General features: G+C 40.1%; 1 protein-coding gene across 13 annotated transcripts; it reads left to right on the plus strand.

The window, feature by feature from the left end:
* The first annotated feature begins 6,166 nt into the window (after positions 1 to 6,166).
* LOC107766683 (uncharacterized) lies at positions 6,167 to 17,688 on the plus strand. Of its 13 annotated transcripts, none has more exons than XM_075231352.1 (8): positions 6,167 to 6,452; positions 6,712 to 6,805; positions 9,568 to 9,947; positions 10,060 to 10,723; positions 11,062 to 11,102; positions 11,561 to 11,629; positions 16,859 to 16,905; positions 17,012 to 17,688. In XM_075231352.1, exons 2-8 carry the CDS (start codon positions 6,724 to 6,726, stop codon positions 17,112 to 17,114), a joined length of 1,386 nt encoding a protein of 461 aa, XP_075087453.1. In that variant the 5' UTR covers positions 6,167 to 6,452; positions 6,712 to 6,723; the 3' UTR covers positions 17,115 to 17,688. The 13 variants fall into 13 exon arrangements, 11 of the variants coding, with proteins under 11 accessions (XP_075087453.1, XP_075087451.1, XP_075087446.1 ...); XM_075231350.1 differs by having other exon boundaries at positions 6,169 to 6,639; XM_075231345.1 differs by having other exon boundaries at positions 6,169 to 6,625; positions 6,712 to 9,243; positions 9,527 to 9,947.
* Positions 17,689 to 17,890: the final 202 nt, after the last annotated feature.

Below are 17,890 nucleotides of genomic sequence, written 5' to 3' on the forward strand. Positions count from 1 at the left end.
TAGCGCAAAAGCTTTAATACCGGTGGAAGTAGGGGATCCAACCTTAAGGTATTTCCAGGCAGACGAAGAATCAAATAATGAGGCGATGCTAATCAACTTAGAACTGCTCGAGGAACGCAGGGAATTAGCACATGTCAGACTGGCAACCCAAAAGCAGAGAATGAAGCGATATTATAATCAAAGAACTAACTACCGTTATTTCGGGGGGGGGGGACTTGGTCTTGAAGAAGGTAACTCAGAACACTCGAGAACTCAATGTCAGCAAATTAGGCTATACATGGGAAGGCCTTACCGGGTTTCGGCTATCACCGGTAAATGGTCATACGAGTTGGAAAACAGCAACGGAGACAAGTTGCCCAGCAACTAGAACATGGCTCATCTAAAAAAATATTACTACTTAACAAACAACTGTCAAACAGAAAGCAAAGCTTTTTACGAGGCAGATACCACAAGTAGGAAAACAAACAAGTCTCCACTCGGGGATGATAAGGTAATCTTTGCTTCGATAGCAAATCCCACTGGGAAGTTAAGTTTGCTACCGAACATAGGTTACACGATCGTTCACGAGCACAAACCACTAGAGGATTGTTAGGTATTCTTTCGCTCGACAACATGAATTCCTAAGGGGAAAGCAAAATCTGTTACCGAGCGAAGGGTTATGTAGTAATTCATTGGTGGAACCTTAGAAGATACAAGACTTCCAGTGTTCCAACTCGCATTCTTCGTATTAGAACACTGGGGGGAGGATAATGATATGATTACAAGGCAACACTGAATGCCACGTCAACCGAGAACGAAAATCTGGCAAGGCAACACTGTATGCCACGTCAACCGGGAACGAAAATACGGCAAGGCAACATTGAATGCCACGTCAACCGGGAACAAAAATCCGGCAAGGAAAAACTGAATGCCACACACCATCGGGGCCGGGGACTGCACAGATAGCCCCGTAGAAACAAATTGTACAAGATAGTCACAAGTCATGTCAACTTCTTTTCTACGTAGCAAAATGCCTATGTAAACTATGAAAACATAAGGAATTAAATGAAATCCTTTTGCTTTTATCTTGTTTCTTGTCTGAACGATGAGCTAATTTTGTCATTTGAAAGTTAAACAAGTATTTCAAATGTTAGTGTCGTAATGAACATGAGACGTCCTCTTTAAGAGCACCGTAAACATAAGAGGGCCCTCTCTTAAAACCCTCCCGTTAAAGGGTTGTTCCGGAAGAATATATGCCCAGAACCAATAATACTATCGGGGAAAAATACACCCGAAGCCACGTATGAAAAAGGCGCAGAAACAAAACTTGCGCAAATACTTATTGAAACCCTCATGTAAAAGGGATAATTTTTGGAGACAGAAGTGCATCGAAGAAAATGCATTCGAGACCACATACAGGAAAATATGATTAGACATTCAAGCAAAAGTAAGACTCGATCAAACATTCGAGCAAAAATATGTCTTCGTTTACAAGAATGTGCCAAAAGAAATACAAAACAGGGAAAGAAAAATCTAAGGTACAACATCACTAGAATCGGGAGGAAGAGAAGTATCCATATCCCCGGGAGCAGTAACCGGTTCAATCGATGGCTCAACATCTTCCCCGGCTTGATCTTCGGCATCATCGCCTTTTGATTCCTCTTCAGTGTTTGAAATCGCGTAACCAGAATCAGAAGAACCTAGAGCATCAGACCGCACTGGGAGTCCTTTCTTTGCAGCCAACTCATGCTCGCATGCCTTAACAATTTCGGCATCAATATAAAAAATGCCAGCTTTGGCTCCTTCCAAGGTCTTTCTCCTCATTTTGTACATGTCGTAAGTTTTTTCAACAACGAGGGAAGCCTCTCGACGCCTGAGTTCTTCTCTGAGTTGAGCGATCTCTGCAGAAAGATTGTCCCGAGCAGACCTAGTAGATCGAAGAATGACATCGAGATCATGGACAGTTAAACTATAAAGCCTGTTGTGCTCGATAGGTTTCTTATACTTCTCCTCCAACCGGGCATGTCTCGCCCGCGGCAACAAGTTCTTCGACCTTAGAATTCAAGGATGCTTTTAAATTAGTTACCCTTTCAACAGCAACAACTTCACGATCATTGGCAGCAAGAATGCCATTTTGGACTTCAGCCCATTTAGCCTTGACTTCATCAAAACCGGCCCTCAGCGGCCCAACTTCCTGGCCAGGGGTCACCACTTCCTGCTCACTTTGCTGCAAACGGGCTTCCAAAACATCAGCCTCAGTGGCCATGGTTTCTAGTTTCAAGAGGCGAAGAATAGTCCGGTCACGTTCCGCCAAAAGCTAATCCCGTTCAGAAGAGAGTTCCTTCTTCTCGCGGATTAACCTTTGTAGGCCCTTGGAAGCAAGAAAATTGACCTGCAAGATAAGAAGAGGTAAAAATTTAAAATGCACTCAGTCAAAAGCTGGAAAATATAAGAGAAAGATAGAAACATACCGTTACGGCATTATGCATGGCATTGTTCAACAAACACTCTCCCGAGAGTGTCTGAATCTTTTTCCCAATCCTTCTATGAAGCCAAGGGCTTCAGGTAATTCGCAAGCTCCACCGGCCGGGAAAGAAGGTTGCACCCAGTAGAGATCGAGAAGGTAACATTTCTCACCCTCTGAGGATCTTCAGAAGGGGCAGCATAATTTTGCCCCAAATTCCCATGAACAGGAGACTGGGGAAGAGGAACGCCTTCAACATGACCAGGTGTAGCCGTTGGAGATGATGTTGTTGGGGAAAGCGAGGATGAAGACGGAAAAGATATAGCAGCTGCTGGTGGCGAAGAAGGTGGTGACAAAGCTGGTAAAGGAGAAGAACGAGAAACGGCTGCATCGAAGGCAACACTAGTTGTTGGGTGCTCACCAACCGAGACAAGGACCCGGTACTCTGCCTCACAGTACCGGGCACAACAATTGGGTGTCGAGAATGAGAGTTGGAATTTTTCACCAAATCAAACTCTCCCCAAAGCGTCGAGACATCGTCCTCGGCGGATGTGACTGCATTAACAGGTTGAGCATCCTGTTGAGAGGATAAGGATCGTTGTCTTCTATGAAAAGAAGCTCCCTCATCACTAGCTTCATCATCATCAATCACTACGGTGTCTATAACCGGCCTGGAGGGAGGACCGACCAACATCGCCACCTGGGATGATTCTGGGGCATCAACCTTTGCTCTCTTATTCTTCTCCCCGAATGTAGAGGAACGCCTTCTTTTTGGTTGTTTGTTCTCTAGAGAGGGACTCCGTGAAGAAATATTTGTGCCCGGAGTAGACCCGGAGGCACCCGTTCGAGCAAACACCTCCTGGAGCAGCCTCGCCGCATCAGTAAGATCAGCCAAAACATCCTCTTCGGGGATCTCGACTGAGCCCGGGGTAGACCTAATTTGACAAACAAGTCAGGAGATTCGGCCAAAATCCACATATGCAAAAACTAAAGCAAAGCAAATTATAGTTACCATGATTTTTGGCCTTCTACCTGTATTTGATGGATAGTTCTTTCCACAGGCGGATTTCAAGCGTGGTGATGTCCAAGATCTTTTAAACCCACCGGTCCAAGCCTTCTACCACCGGTGGGTTCCAAGCAACCGAAACGTATTGAATGAAACTTACGGGAACGGTTTTAAGCAACCTGAACGGATGAGGCAATTATTGGAATAATGTCACTAGAGGTAAATGCAACAAACCGTTCCATCCACCCTCAGTCATTGTCATCATCCTTGCTGAAAATCAAAGCATGGTGACCACGCTTGCAAAGATTTATCATCCCCGCGGAAGATCTTGGGGGAGTACAGATTCATCGTGTGAGCGAAGGCCAGCTCTTCTCTAGTTTCAAAGCACAAGCACCGAAGGCAAGCAATCGTCCTCCACACAGAGAGGCTTACATGTGCCAAACATACATGATAGCGAAGACAAAATTCCGATACCGCTGAATCAAGCTCCCCACTCAAAGAGAACCTACCCAAGGTAAAAGGGTGTATAAATATGTGAAACCCTCTTTGGGAAGGGTCACTCGCTCCGATAGGTTGGAAACGATGATGTCCAAATTCGGGTAGCAGCAGTTTTCCTTCACAGTAGAGATACTGGAAGGACGAAAAGGAAGATGGATACCTGCTAACCACCATGTATGAGGATTATTAGTGGGAAATTTCTCCTCCAAATCCTTCAAAGTACTAAGCCTTTTGGGGATTATGAAACTTACTGTTGGAGGAGCAGAATCTTCGTTTTTGTTCTTATTCTTCGAAGAACCAGAACGTTTAGATGAAGAAGCCATTGGAAGAGGGGAAGAAAAAGTTCGGTGTTTGAAAGAAATTAGAGAAGAAATGTAGAACATGGATGCAGGTTAGAAGTTCAAGCAACTAGTGACACCTAAAGGAAAAGGGAGTCGATACGTATAGGTAAACAATTTGGACGGCTAAAATACTTAGTTCCAATTACCTCGATAACTGGTAAAATGCGTGCTAAATCATAGAGGACGCGTGTTCAAGGCATTAAATGCGGAGAGACATGCGTTTAATCAACTGTCAGTAACCTTCAAAAGTAATTATAGTAATTCCCGCCAAAAGAAGATTCTCACAAACTTCCCGGTAACACAAAGTTATGTTACCGAAAAGCAGAGGGCTATCTGTATTAGGTAAAATACGTTACGGTACGTGGCCACTAAAGAAGGGGACACGTGGAATCAAAGTTGAGAGGGCGGAAAACCGGGCACATCTATCTCGTGTGTCACTTAGAAAAGCAAGTGCATAAAGGCATTAAGCATGCCGCACCTGGTAGCATTTGATGAAGAATATTCCACAACATTAAAGGGTAACGACTCATTATAGAAATTTGGGCACTTATGTTTACCATTATATTTTCATTATCACATTTCAATAATTGTCATTAGTGGTGGGCCCGACCATTACGCCTACTAAGCTATAAATAATATGCTCAAGTATCATTGTAAGAGACGTGTTTTCTTGACATAAAAAAATAGGTTCTAATATAACATCTTGATACTATTTTTCTGTTGATCTTGTCATCATTGCGCCCGGAAATCCGGTTCTCGGGCTCTCCAAATCTATCCTTTTATCTTCATTTGAGCTAAATATCTTGCATCTTGTATCAAATTGATTAATATGTCTAGAAACATAAACAAATTCAACCGTGTGGTTGTACTTGTTTGATAAAAGGGAAAATTTCATATAAGAACAACTGGGCTCCATATTTTTCAATTTTATAGCCCATATTTCAATTTACAACCAACTAGTCCAAAAATAATAGGTTAAGATTCAACATTCAACTCCAATAGGTTCTCGAAATTACTATTTAATTTTTTAAAAAGATTGCTCAAGCTTTTAAACTAATTTTCAAATTAGTATTTGTGACTCAAATATTAGTTCAACAAACCAAATCTATTTGGGTGGTGAAAATTAGATTTTTAACAAGTTTAAATATGTGGGTTTAAATTTCGAATTTGATTTTGTGAGAAATTTGGAGTGGGTGTTATTTAAACTTGTTAGAAATAGTATAAGGGAATTGTATATAAAATTTAAAGTCATTTAATGGAGATTTGGACTGGTTTTGAACAAGAATTGCAACTAAAAATCGTGGAATAAGTTCGTCTACCGACGCTTGTATAAAGGTATATAATAGTGTATAAGATGTGTATATACACTCTCATACACTATTATACAATATTATACATAATATATAAAAAACTGACTTCGTCTCCTTCCTTGCGTATTTTCTGAAATTTAACTCAAATCTTGCTCAAATCTATTCCAAATCACTTCAAATTTAAATTTTGAACTAACTTTTGATATTTTCAATCAATTGGAACAACACCCAATCCAAACAACTAACAAACTCAAAAAATCCTATTTTGGAAAGTAAAACTTTGAATGGCCTTCAACGGTGAACTTGTACTCTTCAATTTTCTTACACTGCATGAGGTAATACACTAGGAGAAACAGATATGGCGGACGACCGCTTAAAGCATATGTGAGAAGACGAGAGAGTGAAAGCAACGCTTGTTACAACACAAATTTAATTCCATAACTTTTAGAAGCAATAATCGTAAGAATAAACATTTTGAATTTGACAGTGCTTTCAAAATATGTACAATGTATGAGCTAAGTCGGGTAAAGCTTAAAAACATGGGCCATTTTTTGTTATTGCGCGAAGCAAGTGTATTTTCTTGTAATTATTTCTTGATAAAATGCCGTGAAGAACTCGTGAGACAGCCAAGAAAGTGTGCAGGAAAGTGGCTTACCTCAACCTCAAACGATAAGTGCACAAACTCAAACAATGTGAAAGTACCATGTAGTCTGTGTACAACAGAAAAATTTCTGCTTCGAAAGAAAAAAGGGGGTGTTCTAGTCTTTTTGATTTTTACGAAATCGAGCTGAGGTCAGATTTAATGCTTTGGTTGTATAATAGCTGCAGATGAGGCCAATTTTGTGCATTTGGGGGTAAGTGACATCACTTTACTTTGCCAAAAGTGAGTTGATGTAGTGACGAGCGCAAGAGGTTGTGAGTTCGAGTCGCCCCACCAATAACAAGGTGGTGTTCTATCGAAAACAAACTCTCTGTGCCAGGTTAGGGGTAAGGTCTGCAGGCACGTTACCCTCCCAAAAGCCCACTGGTGGGATTATACAGGTTTATTGTTGTTGTTGTTGTTGACATCACTTTACTGAATCCTATAGTCAAACTTCAAGTTTCTTGTTTCAGCGGAAATTTTGGATGATTGTGGACTTCCATTTATGTCAGTGGCGTACGCTGGGATTAGTACAAGCATTGAGAAATTTTAGGTCCGGAGTTGTGGGTAAGTATTTATTTTGGTATTTTAAATTGAGTTTCTATTGTGCACAGATGTATGTAGATACAAATTGTCCTGTCAACACTTATTGAGAATCGACTTCACCTCGTTTAAGTCCTTTGGTGAGCGTTGGAGAACAAATGAATTCATAACTAAATATATAAATGCCATAAAAGACATGTATGCAGGAGCCATGACTAGCGTGAGAACAATACTAAGTGATATAAAGGAGTTCTCCATAATTATGGGTTTACACTAGGGATCGGCATTGAGCGCGTACTTGTTTACATTAATTATGGCTGAGCTAACCAATACAAGATGAGGTCCCATGATATATGTTATTTGCTGATAATTGACGAAACCGCGAGGATGTAAACCAAAAGTATGAGCTATGGAGAAGCGCTCTACAGAGTAAGTTTTTTTCGATAAGTAGAAGTAAGACTGAATGTATGTATTGCAAGTTTAGTTGGCATAAGAAGAGTGACGTTGAGGTGATATTAGACTGGATTTTGGCTCCAAAATGCAAACAATTAAGATATCTAGGCTCGTTGTACAATTGCTGCAGATGAGGCCAATTTTCTAGTCATTGGTTTGACCCTCCACTATCTCTGAAATCTGAACCATGAGAGGCATGAGATCATCAAATTTGGAACTTATGTTAAGACCTTTTTACCTTTTCCAAGGCTGTTTTGCTAGAAAGTGCATTATACGTGACATCACTTTACTAAATTTTATATGGATCCATTCCACGAATTCTGGAAATCTCTGGCATTTGTCAAGCTTCAGGTTTCTTGTTTTAGCAGGAGGTTTGGATGATTATGGACTGCCATTTATGTCAGTACCGTATGCTAGGATTTGCAAATGCTAAGTCTTAGGTGGCACTATAAAGTTTTGAGGTTTAACTTTTTATATAGAGAATTTTTTTGGTGAAGCAGTTTCGGATGACACAATGACACCTACTGTATATACACATTGTTTTTCAAAAATAAAATAAAATTATATGCACAGACAGAATTAAACTTTTAGGCGAAGCTGTGTTGGATGACACCACTTGATTCAGCGACTGCTGCCATTTATGTTACAAGGTTCTTTGATTTGCCTTGGCATATTTTTATTGAAACTGATATGATATTGATGTGAGTTCTTCGTTTAAACTCTTAAGATATACAAAAAGTAATAGTGACCAGAAAAAGAAAAAAAAACATAGACAAATCCGTATTGAATAATCCAGCGAGGATACATGCCCATAGTGGCCAGATATTTTGCTAAGGGTGTTTGAAATTTAATATATATGTATGAGAAGTAATATTTGGCCAATATATACGGGATAATTTTCCGGCAAAGGCCGTTCAATTAACCATCCGTGAGCCCATGGACTCCGCCATTGCATACCCATAAAGGAGTCCATATAGCATACATATCAAGCTGACATTGTTCAGGTTATTTAGGATCCCTAATGTAGGTTCACGATTTAAGGCTCCTCATGGTTGCTATGTATTACACCCAGTGCAAGGCCAATATACGTACTTGGATCTATTGCGTCATTAACCTTTGGCAGTCATTATCTAAAGAAATGATATGAGGAAGCTACCTGTTAGCAGCCGAAAAGGTGGCTTCTTGAACTGAAAGGGCGGCCATTTCTTCATTTTCAGCAAGAAATCCACTTCAAATTTGCAGATATTGTTTGTATATGGTTATATTGACATTCCCCCACGGCTTTGGTCTAGTGGTAACATTGCAACATGTGATTAGTGGGTTAGGCACACATCACGGATAAAAGCCTAGGATTTAATTGGATAAGGGTAGAGGGGCAGGCCCACTGTCCATTGAGTTTCAAACCTTGCATCACTGGCGATTTGTTGGTTATTTAGAAAAAGGCTATACAGATACAGATATATAGTGGGGTATCAGTGGAATTAGTCATAGATCCATCCTATTGGTTCTTTTCTGAACTTTGTGGGAAGAAAAGTCGAACTGGCTGAATCTGAAGTGGGGTTTAATCAATCTTGGGATCTTGAATTAAAATGGATAAGACAACAGCATCAGCTCTAGGACCAACATCACCAGCTGAGGAGCTGCTAAAGAAGATCCAAGAACTGGAGGCAGGGCATGCCCAATTGAAGCAGGAGATGTCTAAGCTCATGATTTCTGATGATCACAGATTACAGAGACAAAGGTCCCATTCAATCTTCCCACAACGGCTGCCTCGTCTTATGGATGGTGGTGGCTTTGATTATGGTGCTGTAGCTGTCTGGAAAAGGGGGTCAACCTCTTTCCAGCATGCTTCACTATCAAAGAGAGAGTAGTAATAAAGGGGCGGAAGACAACAGTAATGGTAGAGGCGCTGCTGCAGTGAAGTTTACTGATAGACACTACTTTAATATATTACAGTCAATGGGACAATCAGTGCATATATTTGATGTCAACTGTCTTATAATTTACTGGTGAGTAATTGAAACAGATTTCCTATCTTTTGCCTTTTCATTTTTCCTTTTTTTCATCCGGACTTGGGAGAGAAAAGAACTGGGTGGAAGAGATTGAACTTGTGTCTGTAACTATCTGAGTTTGCTTTTTAGTTAGCTAGTAAAATGTTGCATCAGTGAACACTAAACACTTTGTACAAATAGATAGAACATTTTATTTGGCCTTAGTTAGACCTTATTGGTGCTTGTCACGTTTGTTCAATGTTATTAACATAGAAGTGTTATTTGAGCTGTTTTCGTACAGGAATCGAACTGCTGAACAACTATATGGTTATTCTGCTGCAGAAGCTCTTGGACGAAATCCTATTGAGCTCCTAACAGATGCTCAGGATCATGGTGATGCTGATCACATTGTTCACCAAGTGAAAAAGGGTGAGATTTGGACTAGGCAGTTTCCAGCTAAGAATAAGCAAGGGGATAGATTCGTAGTCGTTGCTACCAGTACCCCTTTTAATGACGATGATGGTACTTTCGTCGGTGTTATCTCTATATCAAGTGATGTGAGGCCTTTTCAAGGAACAGGGGTTGCATCGATGGGAGTGAAGCAGTTGGAAGCTGATGCGAGATTCAGAGCAGTTGGAGCCAGGACCCTTGCTTCTTCCAAACTTGGACTTGATCCCCAACAGCCTCTGCAAGTTACCATTGCATCTAAAATATCTAATTTGGTTAGTACTGTCTTTGTCTGTGTAGTTGCCTAGTTTTCTTTTGTTTTTTTGGTTCTCTTCTCTCTCTGTATACAATGGTGGCATAAGCTGACATGTCAAAACCTCATAATAGGCCTCAAAGGTGAGCAACAAGGTTAAGCCAAAAATAAAGACAGGAGAGAGCAGCATGCTTCGTGAAAGTGGAAGTGGAGATAGTCATCATTCTGACCACACATTTTCTGATGCTGCTCTCCCAGATCACAGGGAGGATGCAAATTCAAGTGGAGGCAGCACACCTATGGGAGATGTTCACCCTTCTCCAGTTGGGATATTCTCTAGTCTTGAGGAGCACTCCCCAGGGAAAGCCTCGAGTGATTGTGGGGATGAGAGTGAGGGAAAACAAGGAATTTCAAATCTTATCACCTCTAAGGCAGAGGCGTGGATGGCAAAGAAAATCTTGTCATGGCCATGGAAAGGCAACGAGCGAGAAGCGTCAGAGGCAAAGACTACGCGATTTGTATGGCCTTGGCTAATCAATGACCAAGACAATGAGTTGAGTCACAGTAACAGTTATAATGCACTAAAACCAAACAATCAGTTTATTGATACTAACCGAACAACCACCTATGAAGCTTCTGGATCCTGGTCATCTTCATTTAGTGTCAACAGCACATGCAGTGCTAGCAGCTGTAGAAGCACCAGCAGTAGTGCTTTTAGTAAGGTGGGCGTAGATACTGGTCGCCTGGATTACGAAATCTTGTGGGAGGACTTAACAATCAGAGAACAGATTGGAGAAGGTGCGGAACTCCTTTTATGGGTGAAATTGCCAAAAACAAGTCTATCAGTTATTCCAAACTTGATCATAGAATCTTTTGGTATCGGACAAGGATGTAGTTTACTTTCATTTTCAGTTTTCCAGTCACTGTAGATGCTTCTGTTGTGCAGAATAATCAGAAGTTAGTAGTCAATTGCACTTAAATGTTGCATATCTCTTTCCTAAGCTAATACATTTATCTTGCAACGAGCAATCCTTACCAGCTTTAAAGCCATGATATTCTTATGTATTTGCAGTTCTTACTATCACCTTTTTCTTTTTCTCTTCATTCCCACTTTTCTTTTATCTGCGTTTCTCTAGGTTCTTGTGGAAAAGTTTATCGTGCGCTGTGGTATGGATCAGTATGTCCTTTGCCTTTTTTTTATATATTTTTTTTTTTGCCAGGAGTTCTTTGCCTCTTCCGTTCACTAAACTTCCTGGCAATTATTTGTGAATTATTTCTAAACATACTTCAATGTTGATTAGGTCATCGTATAACATATCATTCAAATATATATTTGTAAGCTATCATTTATTCTGGGAGCTTATGCTTATAGCCTGAAACACAAGGGCTAAATTCTGGCTTCTTGGTCCCATCATATGGATGGCGTCAAAGTTTAAAATTGCTGCAAGCCAGCAGATTTTTTTATCAAATCAAACTGTAAGCATGTATTTTTGTTGTATTTTACATGAGGCATCTCTTACTTTCTTTCTAACCAACACTTGAAATCTAGATGTACTAACTATTTTTCTAAAAGGAACACACAAGTGGTTGTTTGCTAGTTCTCCATTCTAACGTAATGTTGTTGTTGTTGTGCAGGATGTTGCTGTTAAAGTATTTGCAAAGCAAGAATATTCTGAAGAAGTGATTTATTCCTTCAAACAGGAGGTCAGTCTTTCTCATATATCATGAAATGCTTTTGTCTTTTTCTGAGTGAATATTGTTTTTCCATAAAATTTTAAGCTATATGCAGTCATAATGGTGGTCTCTCTTTTCGTAGAAGTTGTCATAAAATTGATGTAGCCTTTAAAGAAGTCTTGGATGCAGCGAACCAAGGTTTAAACTCACTGGCAATGTATTGTCCACTAATTCTATGCTTTGGATTGTTGAAGAGAAAGACAAAGCTAGAAGATACTGAGCACTAAGCAGAGCCTTTTTTGCTCTTCAACTTTGTGATTTCTGGAAAATTTGAATTTTGTAGTGTAATCAATCCCAGTTTACACATGACTAATGCGAAGAGGTATCTGCAAATGATGGGAACTAAATGTGTCTAAAACAAAATATCATTTTCCCAGTTCACTGCCACAACTATGTTACTAGTTAAAATTAAAATTCTGAACAAGAGAAAAATATAGTCAAACCTCTATATTATGAAGTTTTAAAATGCACAAGAGGAAATATGATTTTATTCATGAACAATAGGCTCTTTATATAGAGCAGATACAAACGGAAATACATTAAAGGTGGAACAAACTATGTGATAAGATTCTGTGCAGTAGGATACACTAGAATACAGGAAACTAACAAAATCCTAAACCTAGAAAATAGGAAGCTAATAACAAACTCCTAAACTGAAGGATATCAATTGTTATCCTTTAATACGCCCCCGCAAGTTGGGGGTGACTGGAACAAGCCCCAACTTGTGAAAATTGCGCAGAAAAGTGGTACGCGGAAGAGGCTTTGTGAGGATGTCGGCAACTTGATCAGCAGAGTGAAGGTGACGAACCTCAAGTGCTTTTTGTTGAACTTGCTCGCGAACGAAATGGAAGTCAATAGCTACATGTTTCATCCTACTGTGAAAAACTGGATTAGCACAAATGTAGGTGGTACTAACGTTGTCACAGAGGACTGTTGGTGGAGCAGACAATGGGAAATGAAGCTCATGGAGCAAATTTGTGAGCCAATTAACTTCAGAAACAACAGCAGCAACAGCTCGGTACTCAGCTTCCGTGGATGAGTGTGAAACAGACCTTTGCTTTTTGGAAGACCAAGAGATTGGTGCGTTCCCAAGGTAGACAACATAACCTGTTGTTGATGTTCTGTCTCGTGGATTTCCAGCCCAATCAGAGTCAGAATAAGCAAGTAAAGATCTGTTGGTTGTCGACATAGCTTAACTCCCATTGTGCTGGTGTGTTTCAGGTAGCGCAACAAACGTTTGATAGCTTTCCAGTGAGACACTTTTGGATAATGCATAAACTGAGACAACTTGCTAACAACAAACCCGATGTCAGGCCTAGTGAAGGATAGGTAGTGAAGCTTACCAATGATTTTTCTGTAAAGTGAAATGTCAACAGCAGAATCGGCTTCAGAATCAGCGAAGGAGCAGGTTGATGTCATCGGTGTTGGGACACCCTTGCATTCAGCCATATGCAATTCATCCTGAAGATCCATGACATCTTTGTGTTGAGACAAATATATGGCAGTTGGCGTTGATATTACTTCAACACCCAAAAAATAATGCAAGAGCCCAAGATCTTTTAGAGAGAATCGTTGAGAAAGAGTATCAATGATGGACCTGACACTTCTTCCAATATTATCCGTAATAATTATGTCATCAACATATATGAGAATGTAGACAGTAACCTCTAAAATGTAAAGGATAAACAAAGATGAGTCAGATTTGGATTTAACAAACCCAATACTTGTCAAATAGTTGGTGAGCTCGGTGTACCACGCCCTAGGAGCCTGCTTAAGTCCGTATATTGCTTTTTTTAGCTTGCAAACATATGTTGAATGTTCAGAGGACTCGAAACCAGGAGGTTGTTTCATGTACACTTCTTCTTCAAGTCTGCCTTGTAAGAAGGCATTATTGATATCCAACTGATGAATAGGTCATGAGCGTTGGGCAACAATTGCAAGGACCAAACGGACTGTTGCGGGCTTGACAACGGGGCTGAATGTAGAATGATAATCCAACCCAGGCCTTTGCGTGAAACCTTTGGCAACTAGGCGAGCCTTATACCTGTCAATGCTTCCATCAGGTTTATGTTTTACTCTAAAGAACCACTTACAATCTACAACATTCCGAGAGGGATTACTGGGAACCAAATCCCACGTCTGATTTCTGATTAGAGCATCATATTCTGCTTTCATTGCTTCTTTCCAATGGGGGTATAGTTGTGCTTGACGGCAGGAGCGGGGGATTGGTGGTGAGAGGTTGGTTTTGGCAAGAAAAGTCTTGGGTTTCAGGCTATTTGTTTTTGATCGGGTAACCATTGGATGAGGAAGGGTGGCTGGTTTTGGTTGTGATGGAGGAGAAAGAACGTGTTGGGGTTGGGATTCTATGGGTGGCTGTGGTTGAGGGGCTTGGACAGATGTGGTAACTTTAGAGGTCCGACGGCTATAGGTTTGAATAATGGGTGGTTTACTTTTTTCCGCATGAGGAGGGAGGATGGGTTGAGTAGGGGAGGAATAATTAGAGGTGCTAGTTGGATTGTTGGGATAAGGAGGAGAATTACCTGAGCTCTTAGACGCTGCTGGAGAAGGAACAGAGCAAGACTTTTGTATACACGTAGACAACGGCACAGGTAGTTCAAAACAATGTGACTCTGTTGGGATATCTATGTGTGTGCCTTTTGGTGAAGATACGTCATCCCAATTAATTTTAAATTCAGATTTTTCTAATTAGAGAAAATATTGGCAAAAGGATAATTATTTTCAGCAAATACTACATCTCTCGAAAGATAAACTTTGGAGGTGGTTGGGTCAAAGCATTGATGATGGCAATAATATTTATTTGAAAATCCCAAATAAACACAGGGCTTTGATTTTGAATCAAGCTTATTTTGTGAATACGGTTTTAGCCACGGATAACATAAACAACCAAAATTTTTGATGTTTTCATAATTTGGTGATTCTTGAAATAAAATCTCATATGGAGACTTGTATTTTAAAATTGGAGTTATCATTCTATTAATGAGAAAAATAGCTTGATGACATGCAAAACTCCAAAATGTGGCTGGTAATGAAGCTTGGTGCATTAAAGTTTTGGCAGTCTCGACGACATGGCGATGACGTCGTTCTACCAGAGCAACTCTTTGTGGAGTATAAGGTGGGGAAATTAAGTGTTTGATGCCTTGTGATTTTAAATATGAAGTTAAGCTTTGAAATTCACCTCCTCCGTCAGTGTAAAAAGATAGTATTTTTGTTTGAAACCGACGTTCGAGCAAAGGATGTAGTGTTTTGAAAACATCTAAAACCTCATTTTTGGTCTGTATTGTTTGGAGCCACATGTGCTTTGAAAATTGATCGACGAATAAAACATAATATTTTTTTCTATCAATAGACAAAACTGGTGAAGGTCCCTACAAATCACTATAAATAATTTGTAGCGGCCTTTGACTCTGCAAAGAACTTGTCGAAAAAGATTGCCTGTGGCTTTTCTTTGATTGGCATGAATTACAAATCGAAAGAGTCTTTCATAACTGGAATGGAATTTTTTTTCAAAAATATATCTAAATTACGGCGTGTTGGATGCCCCAAACGCCGATGCCACAAATCTAAAGGCATAGCCACATTGCATTGCGGTTGAGAAGAAGAGTTGTCTAGCGGCCATTCATAAAGTCGTCCTCTACTCCATCCTTGAACCAGGCGCCCCCGTACTCAAATCCTTCACAAGATAAGAGAATGGAAAGAATTCAATGGACGTTTTATTGTCACGGCAAAATTGGGAAATTGAAATTAAGTTGTTGGCAATTGAAGGGGAGCAAAGGATATTAGATAACTGAAAGCGAGAATTAGATGCATATAAATCAGTGTTACCAGTGTGAGATATTGGTATGGTGTTACCATTTCCCATAGCAATCTCTTCTGGACCATTGTAATCATTAATGTTTGTAAGACTTTGGGCATCCGATGCAACATGGTGTGTAGCCTCTGTATCGACTATCCACGGAGCAGGTTGTTGCGTTTGTCGTCCAGCAAAGTTGGCTCGTGCCTGAAAATGATTATGAGACTGAGAGCAGCAAACTCGAGCAGAGCGTCCAATGCGGTCACATAACTAGCACACTAAGTTGTTGTCTTGCTGATTGACGCGACGATTGCGCCATGGCTGAGAACGATGCTGCTGGTTGTTATTTTGACGCCTGTTGTTGTTGGTGGCGTTGGTCCTTGTTTGAGAGCTGGTCTTTTGAGCAACAGCCGCAGTGATTGTGGTGGAAGTGTGAGGCAGAGCATTGTGTTTGAGAAAAAGCTCATGGTCAATAAGCTTTTCAAATAGTTCTTCATACGAGATAGGTGTGTCACGTGCTCGAATTGCTGCTGAGATTTCTCGATATTCTGGTCCAAGCCCAGTGAGAATCTTGACAATGAGTTCCGCGTTGGTGACAGGTGCTCCTTCAGTCGCAAGTTCATCACAGAGAGAACGGACTTGAGTGAGATAGTCCATGACAGGAAGGTTCTCTTTGGTGAGACGAGCAAGGCGATCTCGCAAGCTGAATACGCGAGTTTGAGACTTGTTGGCATAAGCAGTATGGAGGGAATCCCATGTCGCTTTGGCAGTGGCTGCAACAGCTACAGTGGCAGTCTAAGATATGACGAATGCATTGTCTGTCTAAGATATATGCTTAAGATTATGAATTATTCTAACTATTATTTGGAACTACAAAGGCATATTGCATTATTTAAATTTGTCCTGAAGTTGTAATGAAGTCGTCCTCAGCAAACCAGGCTGAGATGACATCAGAACACAATCAATATCGTCTTTGCAATCAAAATAAAGGAGACGTTAATGGACAATATATAATCTGGATAGCCTCTTTCATGATATTAGTTTAGTTGGGAACATTGAAGGTTTTAATAATTTGTTTAAAAATGAACATTTTAGGAAACATAGGTTCGAGTTCGGTGCATTTCATTTACGAGTAACGAATAAGTATTACTTGAATTTGATTCTCAGACTACATTTTTAGATAAACCAATCCCATCACTTCAGCATTTTCACTGCAATGGCAAAGCATCTGCTTTGGCCTCTGGCAGATCCAGGAATTCTTAAATAAAATAAAAAATGCAAGAATGCCACACCTGGAATTCAAATCTATGACTTAGAGCAATTTTTGAGCCACCTTTACCGCTCCTCTAATTGTTCACTTATGCAGTTGTTTTACCTTATTTGCGCAGTATAAATTTTTGACGAAGGAGATTCAATTGAACCCCCTTAGGACCATGTAACTCTGCTGCTAGCCCTGGCAATCATTTTGCATTGAATCACATTAATTTTACTCATCTTTTGATTTTAGCTGATATGCAACTTAATTGTTTTGTCAAACCCAGTGAGCCACAGTCTTGCCCGTCTTCCCAAAAATTGGTGGAGAAATTTAATGATCTGCAGAAGCTGTATGTTATTCAGGCCCAGACAGCATGTAGCAGGAGATAGCAGCCATAAGGAACAGTAAATACAAATAGTGCGCTTGTGCTTGAGTTTCATCGTCAGATTGCTAGCAGATGCATTGTGCCAACTCTTCAAGGTTTTATGTCTGTCACAGGAAAGTCGGTCAGTCAGAGCTCACGAGCTGCTTGTGTTGTCGGATCCTAAGTTCAGAGGCAAAATGTTAAGGTTGCTTTTCCTGCAAGGAAATCTGATAGAGAAAAAGCAGCTGCCTTTTATTGGAGTCAAGTTGGTACTCGTCATTCACTGACTACATGAATCTAGCATGATTCTGTTCAATGACTTCAAGCTACTGTCGGATGGATTCAAGCTGGAGCTTTTAGGATTGGTGATACTGCTGGAACCATTGATAACAATATTCAGTGCAAGCTATACAGACCTGGATCTGTGGGCTTTGTCTCCAAATCTGTGAGCGAGAACATCTTTTATCTTGTATTCTGATACATAGCATAAATCTCTAGTTGATCAAACTTGCTATGTATTATTCTTTACCCCAGTATATTTCTACCAACTTTTTGCTTAACTTTTCAAGAATTCATTAAATAAAATAGTGTTTGTGATATTTTTCAGTCTTTTCTCACAGCTTTCAACAGTTGGAACAAGTATGAAGAGGAATGTATTATTCCTAAATTCTTCCTTTGAAGTAGTTGGACAGACTTTCATTTCTATGGATAAATTAGATAATTTAGTCCCCTATACTAAGGTGGACAGACTTTAAAAATAACTTACAGTAGTTTACTAGTTTTATAAAAGGCCCCATTTAT

Source organism: Nicotiana tabacum, chromosome 15 (genome assembly GCF_000715075.1).
Source record: "Nicotiana tabacum cultivar K326 chromosome 15, ASM71507v2, whole genome shotgun sequence".
Classification (NCBI taxonomy): Eukaryota; Viridiplantae; Streptophyta; class Magnoliopsida; order Solanales; family Solanaceae; genus Nicotiana; species Nicotiana tabacum.

What these genes read in the sequence shown, in the direction of transcription:
- LOC107766683 (XM_075231344.1), top strand. Translation starts at nt 9,080, where the DNA reads ATGCTTCACTATCAAAGAGAGAGTAGTAATAAAGGGGCGGAAGACAAC. An exon ending in AACTGTCTTATAATTTACTG is followed by an intron (nt 9,244 to 9,526) that starts GTGAGTAATTGA and finishes GTTTTCGTACAG; the next exon opens with GAATCGAACTGCTGAACAAC. An exon ending in CAGAGAACAGATTGGAGAAG is followed by an intron (nt 10,724 to 11,061) that starts GTGCGGAACTCC and finishes GCGTTTCTCTAG; the next exon opens with GTTCTTGTGGAAAAGTTTAT.